Source organism: Ruditapes philippinarum, unplaced genomic scaffold, assembly GCF_026571515.1.
Source record: "Ruditapes philippinarum isolate M1 unplaced genomic scaffold, ASM2657151v2 ctg12794_1_1_1_1, whole genome shotgun sequence".
NCBI classification, from domain to species: Eukaryota; Metazoa; Mollusca; class Bivalvia; order Venerida; family Veneridae; genus Ruditapes; species Ruditapes philippinarum.
In genome coordinates, this window is record NW_026859965.1 from 1 (window position 1) to 23,043 (window position 23,043).

Sequence of the window (23,043 nt, forward strand, 5' to 3'; positions counted from 1 at the left end):
TATTGCTACTCAAAGCAAGTGTGGCGCATTTTGCTACCACGCGTTTTTGTAGTGTCTCTGGCTATCCTGAGCCTATGTGGTTCCTTTGGCCTATGTGGTGATCCAAAACTTTTGCGAGTGTCATGTTCTTTCATTATCTCTTTTTAGCTTAATTTTGACAATAATGCTTTTATATAGTCATTTTAAAGCGGCTTTCAGCTTTTACTTTTTTGTTAGAAAAAAAAATGCCGTGTTGTTTCAAAATAGGTTTTTCATTTTTTTTCTTGGAAAAATATATCGTATCACTGTTAAAGCTTTCTTCCCTAGAGCTATTTTTCAGTGTCGTTTTTATACGTAGAAAATGTGGAAACCGAATTGTCGACTTTACATATATACGTAAAGAGAGTGGACCAGTGGATTAGATGTATTCAGGGATTCGCAAATTTCATTTTCTACCTAAATTCTTTTGGTTTGTTAACAATATATAAAACGATACATCTAAAAATTAAAAATTTTCAACCTTCACAAAAGCTGATGGCCGTTTTAAAGATAACGTCGCATAGTTGATAATATATTATAAAGAAAAATGTTATTTTCACTCTGTGTTGGTGTTTCTAGAAATGGTAAAAGAAGTTACGACTACAGTTAGAATTGAAGTTACAAAGTAGATTTTATCGAGGAATCTTGACACGTCGTACCATCCTGTGTTATCAACAACGTCATTTCCGGTAAACTTGGTTATTCTTTCGTCAACTGACTTTTCCATTTTTTCAACATTCTTAACAGAAATATTTTTATCTCTCTGCTTATTCTCCTTGATAGATATGCACAATAGTTTTCTTATAAGATCAGGAACTTGAGATTTCTTGGTTGACGTTTTTGACAAGCAAACTATGAAAATACTCCAAATAATACCAAATGTAGAGATGGCACTAAAAGCAAGTATAATTGTTGATATTAAAGGAATTTCAATGGAATTTCTTGGAATCTCGGAAACAAAATAAACATTCATGAACACCATGGCAAGATAGGTTGTTATTGCGAGGGAAAGTCTTTCAGAATCAGGTGGAACTAAGGGCGTTAAAAGTATCAGAATTGACACAAGCCAAGCTGGAGCAAAACTGTTAATGATGATGAAGCTAGGTCTCCTTTTCAGAGTCATATGAGTTGCTGCATATGACATGGGTAATGACGACAAATTATCGTTGAAGTCGTACACAAATTGACCCTCAGAATGAAGCCCCCACTCTGGATTTTCTCTGTAATTTTGTTTGTCATGAATGCTCCTTTCGTTAAAGTGAATTTTAAGTTCGTCTGCTGTATATTTTGTTGAATAGAATTGATTCCAACAGATGTGTTCATCAAACGGAAACAGTTTCATGTCAATAGCGCATTTAGCCTCAAGTAATGCACTATAATACATAGAAACCGTACCATCATTTGTCAGTGTTATATTTGCAGATTCAGAAATTCCCTCGGCTTGGTTACCTTTGCAAAAATCAGAATATGTGTGTATGAGTTGTGGTGTCCAGCATGTTCCTGGCTGTAACGTGAGTTTTGTTATACCACCGTAATCAGAACTGTTCCACGTCAATAGTTCGTCCAACCATGTCATAGTTATGACGGAATAGGTACACATATATCCAGTCATTACGTCAATACCATAAATCCCTTGAAGAAACTGAGAAACAGTTATCTGAAAGTAAACAATAAATTGATTAGTATACAGCTATCTTTTGTTAGAGTATGTCATAGTAAATGCGTCGATTGAATAATAAGCGTTGCTGCGTGTTAACAGAAGAACAGTCACCTCTGGGGTGATTCTTTAAAGGATGGGGCATGTTCTTCTACCATTCATTTACATGTTCCACCAAACCAAATCATTTCAACGAATAGATCGTCATTTTGATTTCGACGACAATTATGAAATCAATAAACTCCCGTAAAAATAGTTCTATATAAAATTAATACACGGTCGTAAGAAGTAGTTTTTTATGGAATATAGAAACGTATGCAGGATATTTTTTATCAGATTATATAAACAAAACAAACAAAAATTGTTAAGTTCGTTATGAGTTTGTTTATAAATATATTATCAGTTTCAATATAATCAACGGTAATAAATATTTATTAAAATAATTACTTGTAAGTCGTGCGTTAAAATGAACATTTTTTTAAATCATAAGTTGCCTGGCTAGTAGATGAATACCTTAAACTCATGATAATAATGACATTGTATACTGGCATTGATTGTTTAATGTAAGATATACGTTGTAGAAAATATTAAGTGCCTGTTAAAAATTTCAAGATTTCAAGATTTTATTTTGTCACTCAATATACAATACTTGTTAAAAAGGTAAATAACACAATGCAAAACGTTGACGAGGTTAATAGTATATAACTCATACATGTCATCTTACAATATTCTTTCTACACAGAGACGATTAAGTATGATATTCACACAAAATGAAACGAACTATTTCAAAAATAATAATCAAAATTCAATTTGTTTCTATCCGTGGTAAGATTTTTGCATTCTAATAAAAAACAAAAAAGCATTGATGCAAGGCATCAAAGGGCGTTCAACAAGAAATGCAGCAAGTGAAGATGACCTAGATGAACCAGTAGACATCTGATGACCAGATTTTCTAATAAACTTTTCTATGGTTATTTGGTTTTAACCAGAATTGTATATCATTTATGAAAAGGCGGACGAAAGACATTGTACATCATGAACTAGAGATTATAAATATTAAATGATTTTTCCACAGGAACTTGAAATTCTACCAATATTAATGATAATATCCAAAATATACCCCCATATGATAAAAATTTATTTATACTATACAGGGGGAATTTTGGATATTATCATTAATATTGGTTATTTGATAGAATTTCAAGTTCATGTGGTATTTTCTTTGGAACATACAAAATACTAGTCAAAATGAACAAAGTCTGTTAATTGATTTATTGGGAGGCCAATCTACTATTTTAAAATGAATAACTTCAAACACTTCGTCTGACCCACCAGTGTGTTTACATTCCTATCAACAAATAGATAAATACAGAATCCCTAAAGAAAGCCCAACACGGCAAAATTGAAAATGTTGCAGGCTCGGTTTGATTGAGCCTGTTCATGGACGGTACTGGAAAGTGCAAGTTACCGTCCACGCCCCCTAGCACCGGCTTAAGCAGAATTCAACATTTTAACGTGAAATAGTAAAATTTAGAATTTAGAAACATCCGCAGATGTGTTCATACGGCGGTTATCATGGAACCTTCAATGTGACACTTCCGTGCCATTCCATGAAAAGCGGCGTATGGTCCCCAAGTAATAAAAAGCGTGTGCCCTAAACGAGAAAACAATGGGCGGAACTAAATAAAATGGAATTTTGAAAGGGGATCAGAGGTTATGAAGCCTGCGTATCACAGATAAGACGTCAAAAGACAAATTTAAAAAGCAGGCAACATATCCTAAGGGTGATTCAACATTATTCAAGTAGGAATATTGGAACCACCCAACTAGAAAATGCCGAAAAGTTGAAACTAAAAATACCACAAGCACAACAATTATGTCGTGCTGAACGATCTTCAAGGATCGAAAATATAACATCATTGATTAAATGTACGGGGAGACTTTTTACAGCCGCCACACGGCACAAATAACACGGATGTGATCATAAAATAGATAAATACAGAATCCCTAAAGAAAGCCCAACACGGCAAAATTGAAAATGTTGCAGGCTCGGTTTGATTGAGCCTGTTCATGGACGGTACTGGAAAGTGCAAGTTACCGTCCACGCCCCCTAGCACCGGCTTAAGCAGAATTCAACATTTTAACGTGAAATAGTAAAATTTAGAATTTAGAAACATCCGCAGATGTGTTCATACGGCGGTTATAATGGAACCTTCAATGTGACACTTCCGTGCCATTCCATGAAAAGCGGCGTATGGTCCCCAAGTAATAAAAAGCGTGTGCCCTAAACGAGAAAACAATGGGCGGAACTAAATAAAATGGAATTTTGAAAGGGGATCAGAGGTTATGAAGCCTGCGTATCACAGATAAGACGTCAAAAGACAAATTTAAAAAGCAGGCAACATATCCTAAGGGTGATTCAACATTATTCAAGTAGGAATATTGGAACCACCCAACTAGAAAATGCCGAAAAGTTGAAACTAAAAATACCACAAGCACAACAATTATGTCGTGCTGAACGATCTTCAAGGATCGAAAATATAACATCATTGATTAAATGTACGGGGAGACTTTTTACAGCGCCACACGGCACAAATAACACGGATGTGATCATAAAATAGATAAATACAGAATCCCTAAAGAAAGCCCAACACGGCAAAATTGAAAATGTTGCAGGCTCGGTTTGATTGAGCCTGTTCATGGACGGTACTGGAAAGTGCAAGTTACCGTCCACGCCCCCTAGCACCGGCTTAAGCAGAATTCAACATTTTAACGTGAAATAGTAAAATTTAGAATTTAGAAACATCCGCAGATGTGTTCATACGGCGGTTATCATGGAACCTTCAATGTGACACTTCCGTGCCATTCCATGAAAAGCGGCGTATGGTCCCCAAGTAATAAAAAGCGTGTGCCCTAAACGAGAAAACAATGGGCGGAACTAAATAAAATGGAATTTTGAAAGGGGATCAGAGGTTATGAAGCCTGCGTATCACAGACCAGTAACAACTATTGTTAAAATTGCAGACGGAAGTGTCTGTTGTTAAAATGTCACAATATTCGGCAAATCAACATTCAACTCAAACTACCATAAAATCGATTGCATTCAAACAAAATGTGCAACAGCAAAAATCCGGTAAATCATGGTCGATTTTAGCTAAAGAGATTTAAACAGCGAATAGGTTTATAGTACATGTATACTACTGCTAGACTTAACCTCAAAATAAAAGCGACATTTAAAGTTTTGAACTAGGTCTATATAAATATTCATGGTAAAAATGTCATTAGTGCAATCAGGGCCGTAAAAAGAAAACCGGAAAGAACCTACGGAAAAGATAATTTCAAAATGATAATACAATCATATTACAATTCGTAAAAAAATGGCCTACTTAAAAAATGCAATTAATATTTTGAATATGTTTGCATTTCATTTCCTGCAAAATTTCTTCAGTTCGTTATTTATAACTATAGCAAGACACAAATGACCGTTTCGTTAAAATAAAACTACTTCTATAAATAGATTTTCGGACTTTCACAATGTTAAGGTCATCATTCTATTTATAGGTACAACAACAACATACATAATAACTCACTGTGTACTAAATGATTAATAAAAAAACGAATAGCGTGATTAAATGACAGATACAATTTCATTTGAAAATGTTTGCATTGTGAAATTATTCAGTTCGATATTCATTGTTAATATCGCCACATGTCATTTTAGATATTCAAACACCCTCATACCAATCGGAATGATCGGCTATAATGACCAACGAAAAGGCCCGAGAAGTTGCAATTGCCCTTTCACAATATCTAATTTCCTTCCATAATGGGCGTCGCGCACCGGCCCGGACGCCAATGAAATTCGTCGCCTATGTTTTGATTGCAAAGAGTGCATACAATAATCAAAACATTTAATACCTTTGTTACTGTTGAGCTGTCTATCACCGGTCGTATAGATTCGTCATATCTCGTAGCATCAAATAAGTACTCACGAAGTATCTTTGCTTCCTTATATTTATAACAGTCACAACTGTTGTAAAATAAAAATATAGCCGACAATATCACGTGAAACTTTTCCATCTTACTGATTTTTTATTTTTAGTTTATATATTATTAAGATTTATCCATAAATGGTTTTGATATAGAGTTACATTTTTTACTGAAAAAAGTAAAACCGATGGTTTAACTTTAGATTTGACAATGGACTCCCGTATTTGTTAGACATATACATATTGTTACAATCCGTTCAAAATAGTTTATTTAACCTGTTAATGGGCTTTAATTTTAAGCCGATAAATTTATAACATTTAACATGTAGAAATATTTTATGTCTTAAGTGGGGAACCAATGTTAATGGGCATTAATTTTAAGCCGATAAATGGATAACATTTTACATGTAGAATTTTTTTGTCTTGGCTGGGAACCAATTCGCCCCGAAAATGATTAAACAAAACTTCAAATGTTGTTTCAAATAGAAAATAATTGTAGCAACCTTATAATATATGACAAAAAGTGGACAACAAACCACCTAAACAAATATATAAGATGAACCGCTGATTATAAAATATTTTCAAACTCACGGTCGACTCGCCCAGGAAAAACCATAGTCTGGAAACCTGTGCCCTTTTATCTTGTGTCTAGTACCACCTGATGTAGGGCTACATCCTTTAAAAATACTTATGAACTTTTACTACAAATATGTAGCCAGATAAACACAAAAAAAATTATTATTATGACTACAAAATGGTAATATGCCAAATTATAAAGAAATACAAGAATAAAAAGAACTTTATACACATGAATTTCAATGTGATACATAGTAAAAACAAAAATACAACATACATAAAATACTGTATTACAAAATATCCAAAGTAAATGAAATTGTATAATCCCACTACTAATTTTCGATAGTGGATGGTTGGTAAGGGAGGAGGAGGTCAAACTATATACGAGTATACTATAAACATATTTAACTAGCTGAGTGAAATTTTTGCTTTGTTTCCTTTGTTCTCGAAACAAAAGTGTATTGCGCATGCGCTTGATTTACTATGATACGGAAAGATCTTATTCCCGAAATGAAAAACAAAAGGAAAAGAAAGAATATATAAATGCTATTGAAACAGCTTGTCCATAAAATATTTTATGATAAAATTCATTTATGGCCGTCGTGTTTCTCATAAGTAAATCCAATGAGTTTGTACAGCGTGTAAGACACAAAAAAATAAAACAACGCATTGTATACGTTGTTAATGGCCTTTAATTTTAAGCCGATAATGGATAACAGTTAACATGTGGGAATTTTTTATGTCTTAACTTGGAAATCAATTTGCCATATATAAGAGCAGTCAAACACAAGCTATTGTGGCTCCAGACCAACAAACTCATGGGATTAACGTCGCAGTTATATGCCAGGTAAAGATAATACAAATACACTTGCTGCCTCAGTAAATCAAGTACATAAAAGTGTACATAAGTAATGTAAAGATAATACGCGAACCCTTGCTGCCTCAATCAGTCGAGGAAATAAATGTTTGCATGAATAATGTAAAAAGTATACAAAAAAAACCCTTGTTGCTTGGGTCAGTGAAGGGAATAAAAGTGTGCATAAGTAATGTTAAGATTAAATCGAAAAACCGTGCTTCCTCAGTCATTCAATGGAATAAAAGTGTGCATTAGTAATGTAGAGATTATACACAAATCCTTGCTGCATAAGTCAGTCAAGGAAATACAAGTGTGCCTTAGTAATGTAAAAAATATACAAAAACCCTTAAAGTGTGCATGCATAATGAAAAGATTATACACAAATCCTTGCTGCCTCAGCCAGTAAGGAAGTAAAAGTGTGCATGAATAATGTAAAAAATATAATAAAAAAACATTGCTGCCTTAGTCAAGGCAATTAAAGAGGGAATTAGAAATGTAAAGATTATACACAAACCCTTACTGTCTTAGACAAGGGAATAAAATATTGCAAAAGGAATGTAAATGGTATACAAAAAACTCTTTTTGCAACAGTCAATCAAGAAAATAAAAGTATGCATTAGTAATGTAAAGATTTTTAAAAACCCTTGCTGCCTAAGTGAGTCAAGGAAAAAGAAGTGTGCATAATTAATGTAAAGATTATACAAAAACCGTTACTGCCTCAGTCAGTTCAGGAAATAAAGTTTGCATACGTAATGTAAATATTGTAAAAAATCCATTGCTGCCTTAGTCACTAAAAGAAAATGTGCATACGTAATGTTACGATTATACACAAACCCTTAGTTACTCAAGGTTAGTGTGCATAAGTAATATAAAGATCATACAAAAATCTTTGCTGCCTAAGTCACATAAGGAAAGTGTGCACAAGTAATGTAAAGATTATACAAGATCCCTTGCTGCCTCAGTTAGTCAAGAAAATAAAAGTGTGCATGAATAATGTGAAGATTATACTAAAACCCTTGCTGCTTCGGTCAGTCAAGGAAATAAAAGTGAGTACAAATAATGTACATATATATATTATACAAAAGCCAATGTTCCCTTAGTCAAGAAAATAAAAATTTGCATAAGTAATGTAACTAAATAAAAATATTAGATTATTTATTTTCGAAAGTGAGCTAAATGTTGATGGAATATACAATACAAAACGGAAAAATAATTATATAACTTTGTACACATAAATTATAATAGATATAGTTTTTAAATTCAACTGGTTAAAAATAGACTTGATTATTATAAATTTGGAAGTTTCATTTAAGGAGGAATAAAACAACAACAAACAAAATAAACAAACAAAAAGCACACGAAAATGCAGGCGGCAAGAGAATGGATAGAGGAGTAAATGAAGTTATGTTTACATTTCCCCGACATAAAATACATGTATAGGGAAATACCGCAATATAGAATGCAGATTTAAATACAGAGTTTAAGTAAGAGGGTTGGACACGTACGTATATATAAGGGGTAACGTGACAATGTCTGTCGCTCCAACTTTATTATAGTGTTGCTAGCGACAAAATGATTTCATTATGATATTCAGTTTATTTATCAACCCAAACATCATAGTTTATGCAATACATTAGAATTAAAAAATATATATCATTATTATTATTATTGTTGTTGTTATTATTACGTATGATATGTTCTTTGTGTATATAATATATGTTTAGTAATCGTATGTTATGTTCTTATGTATAGTTGTTGATTGATGGTTATATCAGTCACTGAACGGTGGAATTAAAAAGAAAATAAATATATGATAGGCATCATCATCATCATCCTTATTATTATTATTTACTTCAAGCACAAGTCTGTTATCACACATCTGAAATAAAGACATTTTATAATTAACATATACAAGGGGCATATTTTGATTGGTGGCTACGGCAGCGCGTTTTTTTTAATAAGTCATACCTGTGAAAAATGATTAGTAGATTCCTTCAAATTATTAACAATGAACCTCTACACACTTTTCCAGCATTAGAATCCATTCCGAAAAAGCATTTGTCATACTTTTCTTTGGGTATTAACTGGTAGAGAGCGTTTCCGGCGACACTACGGGTTTCGAAGCGGCGACCGTGAAGGCAATATTTGTTGCATAGATTCAACCAAAAGTCACAAGGAGGGAGGACAGGACTGTAAGCGGAATGTAGCAAAACCTCAATATGGTTATGGTTAAAAATTCCAGTGACGCTAGCCCTCTCAGGTACAACGACACGGGCCACTATTCCATCTCTGTCAAAACAGAGTGTACTTAACTCAGTCTCTTATAACGCTTCTCCTAAGTCAATCTTTGAACCTAGTCAATATGGCCGAGACTTTTTCAACCCGCTTCCTTTTATAGTCAGAAGTTAGCAAATGCGGTTTCCAACGGGCACACACTTTCCATAACTTAAACTTTTCTTTCAAGATGGAAAACACACATGACACACTAAGGCTCGATATGCCACTTATTTCCTCCATGATATATCTTGCTTCTTCATCAACTATGGCTTTGACAGTGCTGATGTCTTTTTCAGATGTACATAAAGTTAGTTCCCTATTCCTTATTCCTTTTCCGAATAATGAATCAGTTCCTTATTCCTTTTTCGAATAAGGAATAGGGAACTAGTTCCTGATTCCTTATTCAAATCTAAATAAGGAACAGCAGAATTAGTACTTATTTAAAAAATAAAATTATCAGAAATCTAGAACGGTTCTTTCTTTCACAAATCTGAATTTCACAAATAGATTTTTTTAACATATATAATGATACTATGGATATCGACTTGACATACACGAGAACAATGTTTTTACACGTTATACGTAATATGCCGTCCAAACGTTATTACAAATTATCTTTTAATTTCTATTTATAATTACAACTTGTTGTAGTTGTTTTGTTTGTTTTCTATCTATTTTTGTCTATTTTAGAGATAAATTTTATTTATTGCTGTACTGTTTTGTAATTGTCTAATTGTCGTCACACATTTGTTTTTGTTATTCTGATAAAATGTTAAATGATTTGATATTGGGTGTTAGTTATAACTATGACATATCGCTTCTTGTTACTATCAATATGTTGATCATTATTTACATAATTTATACATCAAAGAAAATTATATTTTCACGATAAACATTGTGGATGTATCGCATGAGAATATCTTGTTCCAGTGCATTTTGGTTGCAGGCTGGTACTTCAAGCAATTTTAGTTGCAAATTTATTCCTATAATTTTTGAATCACTTAGTCGAATCATATTATGTATTCACATCTGCAGTATTCATTTTCAAGCAAAATAAAAAGAAAGGAAAAAAAAATCAAGATCCTGTTTAATTAGTATAACATTCAATCAGATTTAAAATCTTACAATGTAAATATCTGACGTATATGCCATGCGCACATTGTGGCTGCATTACCATGCCGTACTTTATTAATTCATTACTTAATTAATATACAGGCCTAAGTTGTGCGTATGAGCCCTACCCCAAAACCCGCCATTTTACAAATCAAAACACATTGTCTTCAAGACAGACATATGTAGTCGGTTACCCAAGGTATATTCCGTACATACTACATTATCTAGAGTGAGTAACCGATCTAACGGACATATTTCTTGGGTTAGGGCCTTGAGTCTTATATTGTACAAAACAAGAGGCTATCTGATTTGTACGAGGAGGAGGGGGGGGCGGTAGAACACCCCTATACTAAATCAGATTTTGATGTTCTTTCCCTTTTGTATCAAGAAACTCTTTTTTTATGGTTTATGAGTTATGGACATTTTTCTGAACTAAAATATTGCCATTAGAAGGGCTTTTTTTCAGAAATGAAGAAACTAAATAATCTTTAATATCATCGTTATGAAAAATGTTTTCCTTTTGCCCATTGTCTTCAAGACAGACATAGTCGGTTACCCAAGGTAAATTCCGTACATACTACATTATCTAGAGTGGGTAACCGATCTAACGGACATATTTCTTGGGTTAGGGCATTGAGCCTTATATTGTGCAAAGAAGACCATCCAAACCTGTGCAAAATCGATCCGCATTGTATCAGAGAAATGGTGTTTAAACGGTTAGCTCTGGAAAATGCTCTGGAGTGCTCTGGAATGGTCTGGGAATTTTCCGAAAAACTATACAATTTATATACAGAAATAATAAATTCTAGTCCAAAATAACGACCATGCCATGCGGAAATCTCCCGGACATATTTCTTTGGAATGGGCTTTGGCATTTATATTGTGCAAAGAAGACCCACCAAACTTGTACAAAATTGAATCTGCATTGGAATCAGACAAATTGTGTTTAAACGGTTGGATCAACAAAATTGTGTATTTTGACGATAATTTATGCAATTTATATACAAAATAGTGTTTTTATACACTTTATATACAGAAATATTACATCGCCCGTCCAAAAAGCAACAGTTTTACTTGGGGCGTTTTGCTATTACTTTTCTTGTGGTACAGCTTTGAGCCTTATATTGCTGTGGAGAATATTATCTAAACTTATATAATCAAGGATTCAGGCATCAATATTGCAGCCACCGTTTATCCCATCGTAATCGTAGGAGGCGACCAAATGGATTCACATTACTGGAGACTATGCATCTCTTGGCTCGAGCAGGTGAGGCGGTTTTAACTCATGGTGTTGCTTGAAGTTTGTGATAAGCAAAATCAACGCCAAATGGCGCCATATGAGATTAATGGGAGGAGTTGTGTAAAGGTCGACCAAATGGACCGTCTTGCAAATGCGTATGCACGGTTAAAATCTAAAGTTTCCAGCAGGTTGTCCATGAAACAACAGAGTATTTGAACTTTGAACTTTTCTTATCTCTTTACTGTAACAGTAACCAAACGACGATATTTAAATTACCTCACTACTCAGTGACGATATTAATTGCTGTGATGAAATACTTGTATTTTTGGCTCAGATTTCATTCTAAATATATAAAGGTAAAAATATTTTCATAAATCGAAATGAAGAACGATTTTTTTTTCATTCTAGATGAGTGTTAACAAGTAAAATCTAAATGTGCAAATAAGTGTGAAATTGCCGCCATGTGCATTATCTTTAGATAGTTTTCGGAAATATTTCTGATCTTAACCACTTTAACATAAGATGTTGCTTACTAAAAAAGTGTTGAAAATACATAAAACGGTGTACCCAGGTACTACCGCTTAGATAGCATGGTAGCACTGATCATTGTATATTAAGTAAATTTGTTATACATTAAATTATTTGATTATAAAAGCTAAGTTATTGGGTTTAAAATAAAATGTATGGAGAAAGTAAATCAGAAATACATCAGAAATAAACACAAGCAGTGCGTTTTATTTTTTCTCTATGGCATAGTGCCACACATTTTGTAATAATGCACGTTTGTAATGCCTTTTTTCATTGGACAATCGTAACGAACACATACACTGTAAATATTTGTTAATTCATTTTTAACTTTATTCGCAGTTTAAAAAATATATGCAGCATTAAAGCTGGATTCTTTATGAAGAATTTGAAGTTTATATAACCATGTATGTACGGCTGATTACAATTTAACCTCGCCTAGGGACCCGGGTCATATATGATTACAACCATGTACATGTAAACTGTATGTAATAAAGCCTTGTAACAGGTTATATTATTATATTATTATATGTCCCTATGTGAACAGTTGTTTGTATAAATTATATGACCCGAACAGCTAGAGTTGACAATGTGTGTTTAACATACAGTCTGTTTTTGATAGCAAATTTGTTAAATTTTGTATTATAATGTTTTGTTCAGTTCTGGATGCCAAACCTGGAAGATATGCTTCCAATTACAGGCACACCATACTAAATCAGATTAACGGGTGTTTTGATGTTCTTTCCCTTTTGTATCATAGGCAAAAATATAAACACGTTCACTCTTGTCACAATATAAAGAAACCCCAGAAAAAAGTACGTTGAATATAACTTTTTCTATCGTTATCACTTTCTCTGCCGTCACAATAAGTAAACTATGCTCTGAGGTGCAGGTACTCCAGTTAATGCACTGTGTATGCATGTATTGGTTGGTTTAAGATTTAACTCTAACACTTTTTCAATAGAAAAGTATACTCGACACTTACTTTGTAATCTGAATGCAACTTTACTGAAAGGTTGAGGACTGTCTTGACCGTTAGGCAATTATATAGGATTTACTCAATGAGTGTGAGTGTAAGTACGGGCCTATGATACAATGATTTCTTACTGTAATACAATTGTAATCTAAATATTGCAAAATAACTTCATCTAGGCCAGCAGTCTATAATCAAATATATTAAGGCCGTTTTGTCATCTTAAATCTATTCTACGCCTCCTCGTACAAATCAGATAGCCTCGTGTTTTGATGCTTTTTCTTTTGCTAATTGCTTTACAAGGCTCTGTCCATTTATGCGTAAAACATAGACGCACTGTTGGTACAATATGACGCAAAATACAGGTTATATATAAATACGGCATCAGTGGGTGTCCCAGATAAATCTTGCTGACGACAGAAGCTGATCTATAGCGCTGGTATGTTACTATCTTATACACATCGATTTTATTTATTTTATTTAAATTATTTATTTTCTGTCATTGCTTTTAAAATCTCATTAGTGAGTTATAAATCACGAGATCACTTAAAATTGCAAATAAAAATTAAAAAGATAAGAATGGATTTAATAGTGAAATTGTATAGGATTATGGGTAAATCTTTTTTGGATATGTCAATACGGGTTAAGAGCTACAAATATCTTTTTTTATATTATATATTTCCGGCAATTTTATATTTTTCTCTTAAACATATTCCAATATCAACTGTTGGTCAAACATCATTGTAAGAGTCAATAAGTTAATTTACTTGAACTTGACAATGAAAAAAATGAGCATAATGTCAATTAAAAGCTGTTGATTCATCGTTATATTTTGACCAGTAAAATATTCAAAAGTTTTTAAACGAAACAAATGTTATGACGCTTGTAAATGTAAGAGGGAATTAATGTAAATATGCATATACTGTATATTTTTAAGCCTCAAGCGTAATAAAAGAACAAATTTTGTAAGTAACTTGGATATTTTATCCTCAAGCGTTAAAGTGAAAAGGGACCGGAATATATGCTAGCCCCAAGTTTTATATCTGAGAAAAATGTAGATAGATAGCTTGTTTATGTCAAAGAAACAAATGTAGATTTAAAAACATTGTATTACCTTGCATAAGTAAGCCTCTATTGTTATGTGAATAAAAATATGTCTTGTTTCATTTGACATTTTTTAAGGAAAAAAAAACTATTTCTTTAATACTTGACAAGCTTAGATTTAATCAAGGCTTATGATATTGATTTACTTTAACCCTTCGACGGTTTTAGCTGTACAATTGAATCTATGGGGCCTATCAAAATCTTAAACAGTAAATGTTCAAACGACTTATTTTTTATATTTTTGTTTTAACTTTTGAAGATAAAGACATGCAATTAACCTGCTTATTATATATTTTCTTTAATTTACTTTTAGAAAATTATAAGTTTAAATTGCTTTCATAACATATGTTATTCATTGCTTGAAGCCTCATTGAGACAAATTATTAACATGTTTATACACAACAGACTAGGGCCGAAGGATAATAATCGGCTTTACCCCGAGAGATTGTGGTCAGCAGGACGACGATATGATTATGATTCTTTCGGCCCCGAGTCGCTAACTCATATTGGGTCACGTAATATTCATGATGTTAAACTTGTTACAATTTACAATAACAAATGTATTAATTCACTTTACTTTGTAACATCTGTCAACCGTTGGTAACATCCCTTAACCGTAGGTGCCATATCAAAATGCTAATATTTCATATTACAGTTAGGGATATATCAGATTTTGGCGTAACGTGCACATCTCTACATTATGGGGTTAAACTATCTTTAAAAGTGTTTTTTTCTATAACATTTTACGGTGTTTTTATAATATATGAATATTTAAGATTTTATCACAAACTGGATTTTGATTTTTGTAGTTTGGAAGATATAATCAGAATGGAAAATTAAACATCTGTCTGGCATATCAGGTGACTTAATAATGTACTTTTAAAACAGGTTCTTACTTAACTCCGGCACACGTCATAGTCTTCTTTATTCTTCGTCTCTTAACTTTGGTTGATAGAACTTGCACAATCATTTTATTAAGAACTGAAAATTGAATAAAAAAATCACCACCACAAAAATAAATAAATAATTAATTAAATAAATCAAATGATATAGATAAACTATCATTATTACGTAATAAATGAACAAAGAATAGTTAAACAATTCTGCAGTTAAAGTTGACAAAATGAAACTTTAAACCTCGTCTGTAATCGTCAACAACATTAAGTAAACTGATACAGTCGACACCATAATGCAACGAGATTGCAATTTTTTAATCGAGTGTGCCGACACCATTTTGTAATCGAGTGTGCAGACACATTTTGGTAATCGAGATTGCCGACACCATTATGTAATTGAGAGTGCCGACACCATTTTGTAATCGAGTGTGCAGACACCATTTTGTTATCGAGTGTGCTGACACCATTTTGTAATCGAAATTGCCGACACCATTATGTTATCGACATCGCAGACACTATTATGTAGTTGTGATTGCCGACATCAATATGTTTGTTTTCTTGTTGGGTATTACGTCACACCGACACAGTATAAGTCATTTTGCGACGTTCCAGCTTTACTGGTGGAGGAAGACCTCAGGTGCCCTTCCGTGCATTATTATAGGCACGAACGGGCACCTGAGTAGAACCACCGACGTTCCGTAAGCTAGCTGGATGGCTTCCTCACATGAAGGAATACAAAATCCCTGCCGGGTTTCGCACCCACAGCGGTGATGGGCAAGAGGTTTGAAGTCAACGACCCTAACCACTCGGACATGGACGCCCCTTATCATTATGTTATCATGATTGCCGACACCGTTATGTATTCCATTATGTAATCGATATTAAAGACACCATTATGTAGTCGTTAGTGCAGATATTATTATTTGAACGAGATTGCAGACACCATTATGTAATTAAGTCTGCCGACACCATTTTACGGTTGATAGTGCCAACGTTATTTTATTAATCGAGATTGCCGACACAATGATGTTTTCAAGATTGCCGACAAATTTATGTAATCGAGATTGCCGATACAACTTTGTAGAAGTTTACATTCATTTCTATGCATACACTGTATATAAATATGAATTGTATTTTCTTTTATAGGTCGTTGAAAACATCAAATATGTTTATTGATCTAAAGATGCTTGCGTGTTTGGCATTGTGTGTTGTCATGGCACAAGGGGGAAATATGGATCACCCTGATATTATACGAAAGTTGTAAGTCAAAACTTTGATGTTTAACTAATTCGTGTTGTTTAGTGCATGCACTTGCAATTTTACCGAAGCTTTGAATATAGTTGTTTCATTACCGAGGCTAAAACAAACCAGCAGAGAATAATAATAATTAGGTTTTTCTTTTCAAATATATAAACTAATAACAAATATCTATTGCATGTATTGTGAAAGTTATCCTAATCCATGTGCCATTTCGGAAGGTATTTGTAAACCAAGGCTGAATCTGCAACATGTGCTGTTTTTCTTAATATTTCTACCACATAATTACTAAAGTACGGTTTATTTGACACTCTATAATCTAAAGATTGTAAGTCGGTTGGAATACCTAACGTCATTCCGTTATTCACTTGACAATGATAGTTTAGTTACTCAAACGTTTGAATTTTCATAAGAAAAAGAAAGAAAAAACGCGAGTTTAGACGTAAATTGATTTGATGGCGTACGCTATAGTTTCACATACATGTACACGGCATTGTCAAGAGACTATGACACGAGGGAGGAACTATAACACGGATGATGGAGTTGTTATCCTCTGTGTAATAGTTCTTTACAATGTTTGAATTTGAAGAGGATGGGTGCAGATTTAATTTTATCCTTGACCGTCCATCAGATAAGCTTTTACGCGGTTATGTAATGTAGACAGACCGTATTTGGCGCAATGTATTTGACACCCCACCCCAAAATCTCCTGATTTAGCACACAATAAGATGTTTAGAATCCTGTCAATTGCTAGATCGATAAATCTGATAATAGTTCTCCAGATGTTTTGACGCAAATGTATCTATTATAGACGTGTTTCGCGTTTAAGTCCAGAAATACCAGTATATCTTCTAGATATGGTGGCCGGTAGCGTCCACGTTAAAGCTGCGAGAAAATCTACCGTCAGTTTATAAAATGTCGAGGGTCACTTTTGAACTTACCATGCTCGCCCATATGGTCTCTTTCCGGTGGCAAGGGTAAACAAACCCAAACACACACATTGAATTTACCAGACTTTGTATCGAAGTTCTATAAAACGTCGCGGCTTATAGAAACTCTCGTGTTTTTTCTACCACACTTCTGTCGTAAAAAAGTCAATTTTTTTGGCGGCCATTATAATTGCAATATTTGATGCATACCTTGTAAAACGTTTGAGCATTAGGCCTTGACTTTTTATGCCGGAAAATACGTTCCCGCGACATTTTGTACGGTTTCGGCATAAAATCCTGCGTGCTTCTAAGCTGCCTGCGACATATTTTAAATTTCTCGTGGTTTGAAATGGCCGCAACCGGCCACCATAGCAAGAGGCATGAAACTTTCTAAGAACAGCTGTCAACGAGTGAGCATGTGTTTTTGACGTAAGGTTTTTGAAGATCAACACAGTTATGCCAGGCAAGCAAGCATTTTAGATGTGGCATTGTCCTATGCACACATTTCTAGTTTTCAGTTTAAATGTTTCTATTATCGTATTTTTAGATACATATTCTTCACCCAGTTTTCATTCTGCCTTTATATTTGTATGAAAACTGTAACGTATTAAACACTTAATTTATAAGTCTATTGCGAGAATATTAACTGATGATATTTATATATCTAATAGACTTATGGAAGCATTGTTCGGACGGGACTACTATGATAATGTACCTAACCTAATGAAGAAGGACTATGAGGGGAAAGGGAAAGTACCTTATATTATGAAGAAGGACTATGAGGGGAAAGGGAAAGTGCCTTATATAACGAAGAAGGACTATGAGGGGAAAGGGAAAGTGCCTTATATAACGAAGAAGGACTATGAGGGAAAAGGGAAAGTGCCTTATATAACGAAGAAGGACTATGAGGGAAAAGGGAAAGATTATGAAGGACTATGAGGGGAAAGGGAAAGTACCTTACTTTAAGAAGAGGGATCCAGAAGGGGCAACACTAGAAAGAGGAACAATCCAGGCACTGGCAGATTTTGAAAGGGAAACGCCTTGGTCAAACGAAAATGGAGAAACGTCTCATAGAAGTAATATAACGATTCGCCCCAATGACAATTCCCCCATAACGATTCACCACACTTTAGTGACGATTTGCCCAATTTAGTGTCGTTGTCCAAACTTGTATTATTTTTTTAATTCATTTGCATTGAAAAATATTTATGGTTTGGGTATTTTTTAATTGATTTGGTATACTTTTTTTCTAGATAGCAGTTGATTAAGAGATTTCCAAGATATCAAGATTCAAGATTTTATTTCAAAAGGCATACACATTTTTCAATGTCCGTCGCCATAAACAGAATGACGGTTACAAAAAATATATGAGAAAAGTATGTAACTGAATACAAATATTTTTTACAATAACATTTTATATTGTAAAGAACACATATACATTGTATTTCAATATATTCTTTGTAAATAACAGTATGCCATATATACCAATATCAGTATTTGAAAACAATCAATCATTCGTTCTATCACGTAATGCATTTGCATAGCAGATATATTTTGATAATCTATTAACAGTTTCATGCTTATTTTTCATTAAATATATAAAAAATTCATTTAAGGTAGGCATTTATCTCTTCAATAATTAATTCTTTATCAAGTTGTTCAATAACATATTCATCTAAGCTTTTTTGTGTTCAATTCATTCTCAACTTTATTATAAATGAAAGCACTATTTTCCGCAAATAATGTTTTAAAATGATTGAAAAAGTGTTCTTTAGAAATATCTCCAGCTTTAATTTTTGTTTTTGTTTTTAATTTGTCGTTTTTTTCTTAGTTTTCCAGGCCGTGCTTTTCTTTTAGCTTTTTTATATACTCGTCGTTTAGTTTTTAACAATTCAAAATTTTCTACAGATTTATTCTTTTTAAGAGATTTATTAACATGGTGTCATAATGATTATTGAAGTGGGGCGAATCGTCACTGGATTTGGACGAATCGTTATCAGTTTTTCATTGATAACCTAACAGTTAAAATGATCCATTTCTGCTTTTGAATTTAGATACAGAGAACAATTTATTTTACAATCATACCAAAAGAAACATTTAATCTTATCATTTATTAATTATGATATTAACCTAAAGGACGTTTTAAATTATTGTAAAAAATTGGCACGAATCGTCAATGGGGCAATCGTTATCTACTCCTCATAACCAAGCGGCGTTAATGTCATTGGAGGTGCAACAAATATACTATTGTTATATTATTGTTCAAAAACTTAATATGCCTTAGCTATTGTTGCTGGCCCTATTCATAATGAAGTTATTAATGATGATTTTAAGGAATTGTTTGTATTTGTATATAGTAAGCAAAATTTAAATTCTTTGTTGTTTGAAAGTGGTTTGAAGTCAACGAACGTAACCACTCCGCCACTTACGTCTCGGGTAAAGAGTTTTAATAAAAAGAAATATTTTGCAATATATGCAAGCTGTACGTATTTACTGAATGACAAAATTCAAATTATAAAATCAAATATTTATATATATTTTTCAGCTTTAGTTCACCACATTAAGGATTTCGTTGGGGGCGAATGCGGCGAATTATTTATAAAAACATTTTGTGGTCTTGTGGGTATGTAAATCTGGTATTCTTTCCTTTCTCATTTTATTTCTTCTTTTTTTTGTTTTGTTTAATAAAAAAAACAAATACAAAACATTTGATAAACAATGCATATACAGGTGGATAGTGAGTTTTTCGTCTTTGTGTGAGGTCACGTGACTTCAATTCTTTGCTGTTGTTCTCGTACACGTTCACCTGAAAACAAATATAACGTACTTTACTGCACGTTAGGTAGTCCGTTACAAATAATGCTAAATTTGTTATAGAACATTTATTGTTCGTAACGTGAATTATGATTTACGTTTTACGTGCTTATCATAAACACTGTGACTGTGTGTTAAATAGAAATTGAACTCTTTAATAGTTTTATCATACCAATATTGCCAGAACACAAGAAAGAACAACATACTGATCCAGATTTAGCTACAGAGGTCAGCCGCAAACGTGGTAAGTTTTACGTTGTACAGTGTCTTTATTGTTGAGTTTATAAGTTAATTGTCTCAATTTAAATGACATATTTCATAACATAATACAGGTAAAAAACAATTTCAAATATATTTATTGAGGCACTATATTATATAGAGGATATTCAAGTTTTTCTATAAATACATGATTTATTTTCATCGAGTGGTATGAAAATAAATATTTCATGAGTGGCGGTAGCCACGAGTGAAATATGGTAATTTTCATGCCACAAGATGAAAATAAATCATGTAATTATAGAAAAAACTTGAATTTTCTGTTTATTATATACATTTTTCACTTTTTTTGCGATAAAATTTGAAAGACTTTCCCTTAAATTTTGTGTACTGGCAGAATTTAAAAGAAAGTAGTCCGGCAAGACACCAGTGAAAATACGGAAAATATGTTTCACTGCAGTGAAAAATAAATTTTTACAGTGAAAATACGGAAAAGTAAAATACGCGCTTTATTTCATCAATATTTCTCAATATTTCATTTATAAGTATATAATAAATTGAAATATTATCGTTAAAGAACACAACAATCTGAAGTTGTTGCACATTACCTTTTTACTTATTAATTCATTCATTCATTCATTCATTCAAAAGGGATTAAACATTTGTTATTTAGAAGTTACATAATCTTACAGACAGAAAATGGTTAAAGAGGATAGGTCTTCAATGGAAACATTTTCTAGAAGCATTTCCAGATTTTATAATAAAAACAATAGAAATGTATTATTTGAATATTCTAATGAAACATTGCTTGAAAAGAAAATGTTAATAAAGCTCTATGTGATGTAGTATACATTTTATGATGAATAAAAAATGTTGATATCAAACCATGATCTCGTATTGTATATACATATAAAACAAAATTAGGGGGGAGCGGACATATTCGAATGATGGTCCAGATCAAATTAATTCATTACTCAGGCATGGTGTTTTTAATGTACTGAAAACTTTTGATATTTCTCTGTCATTGTAATTTTTCATGTTTGTATGTAGAATTGGGGTTTTACCCGATAATAAGCATTTTTGGTATCTTTATATGTATGTTTGACTCTCCGAATGTAGGTGAAGGTGTTAAACATCAAGCTTTAATAATTGGCGCCAAACAAGTAAGAAACTTTGGATAAGTTTTGTGAAAAATCTAAACGTATGACACTTTATTTGTCATTTTTGAAAATGCCATCGATTGCCTTGTGTGTTAGTGATACTTTTAAAGGAATCGAGCGATTTGTTGAGTATGCTGCACCTTCATAAAGATTGCTGACATTGATATATTTTAGAAACTTATATAATAGGATAACATTTACAATCATATGCCTTGACTCTTGGTTTGACCATTCATTAAAGATATATTACCATGTTCCACCTTAAAGCAGACATTAAAGAACATATGTCGACAAGATTGTCTAACTAATTAGTTCAATATGTTGTATAAATGCAACTTCTGCATTTGCTTCTAGATTGTTTCTCATAATATGAATGAATTTTGGATTTACAGAATTGTTACTGTTTGTAACTAGAAAAAAACAACCCAATTTGTTGCCGAGTTCCAAAGGATCTATTTTAAATGCTCCTTTTAATTGGAAAAATCCTTATTCCACAATGATTTGACCAATCAATTTTGATACTTTTATGTGATAAATATGGACAAGCAATATGTGTTATTATATTTCTTGCACTTGTATGAAACATATGGCTTGTGTTACCGTCTCAGAAAAATAACCGTCATTGCTAACTGAATTTGTAAAGGTCGATTAAAAGCTTTCATAAAAATGCATTTATTTTGAACTTTGACCTTGCTTACTGCGACATGACGTCATGAAAATGCATTAGACAATAATACTAAATATAATACTATAATTCAGTGGTAATGAAACAATTTAGCGAATGACATGATTAAGAAAACAATGTAACTTCCTTTTCAATTATTATAACAACATACGGTCTGTTCTGGGTGAGTTCTATATTACATGGCAAAGCAAAGAGCAAGTTAAATTTGAGTTGTATTTAACTGTACAAAGTTACAGAGAGAACATCATTTGCCGTCATTTAACTATTGTTTTCAATATGGTAGTAATATGATTTCAGTTAAGAAATTTAGAAAACGTTCCATTTCAGCCAAAGAAGAACCGGACGCAAAAATATTATTGGGTGCATTAACAGTAGCGGTCGCAGATGCCCGTAAGTAAACAATTCTGCAATGTAAATAATTTACAAGAAAAACAAAACAAAATAAAAAGATGGTTATAAATCGTACATGTAGTAACAACAAAAAATTGCGAAAAGAACTGATAAGGTCCGATCAGCATGTAACTGAGTAGCATAATAAATTCATATTTTATCTAAAATAAAATCAGCTCATTTAAGTCGTTATTTTACTCGTGATGGTTTTGTTAAATTTTAAATCACACTTATATATTGACTTTCAAGCTTTACTGGTGGAGGACAGTGCGCGCTTGTTTCTAATATTCTGCATAAAGGTGACCTTCCATTAATGTATCTGAAAGAATCCAATGACCCTGACGTGACCGAACTCTCAACACTAAGTA

General features: G+C 32.7%; 1 protein-coding gene and 2 long non-coding RNA genes across 3 annotated transcripts; 2 read left to right on the top strand and 1 right to left on the bottom strand.

Moving 5' to 3' along the window:
* Positions 1-312: 312 nt before the first annotated feature.
* On the bottom strand, positions 313-5,907 carry LOC132758443 (acetylcholine receptor subunit delta-like). Its single transcript, XM_060750117.1, has 2 exons — positions 5,594-5,907; positions 313-1,675 (listed from the first exon to the last, which is right to left on the bottom strand). Exons 1-2 carry the CDS (start codon positions 5,753-5,755, stop codon positions 575-577), a joined length of 1,263 nt encoding a protein of 420 aa, XP_060606100.1. The 5' UTR covers positions 5,756-5,907; the 3' UTR covers positions 313-574.
* A 7,673-nt stretch (positions 5,908-13,580) lies between these two features.
* LOC132758442 (uncharacterized) lies at positions 13,581-18,216 on the top strand. The gene is made up of 3 exons (XR_009629575.1): positions 13,581-13,663; positions 16,371-16,484; positions 18,082-18,216. It is a non-coding gene; the product is annotated as an uncharacterized LOC132758442 (long non-coding RNA).
* Positions 18,217-18,345: 129 nt separating this feature from the next.
* LOC132758441 (uncharacterized) lies at positions 18,346-22,701 on the top strand. Its single transcript, XR_009629574.1, has 4 exons — positions 18,346-18,486; positions 19,956-20,033; positions 20,409-20,468; positions 22,613-22,701. It is a non-coding gene; the product is annotated as an uncharacterized LOC132758441 (long non-coding RNA).
* Positions 22,702-23,043: the final 342 nt, after the last annotated feature.

Bases quoted from the DNA above. Each gene is read 5' to 3' on its own strand.
- LOC132758443 (XM_060750117.1), bottom strand. From the start codon at position 5,755: ATGGAAAAGTTTCACGTGATATTGTCGGCTATATTTTTATTTTACAAC. The intron at 1,676-5,593 runs GTATTAAATGTT...GTTTACTTTCAG, and splicing joins ACAGCTCAACAGTAACAAAG to ATAACTGTTTCTCAGTTTCT.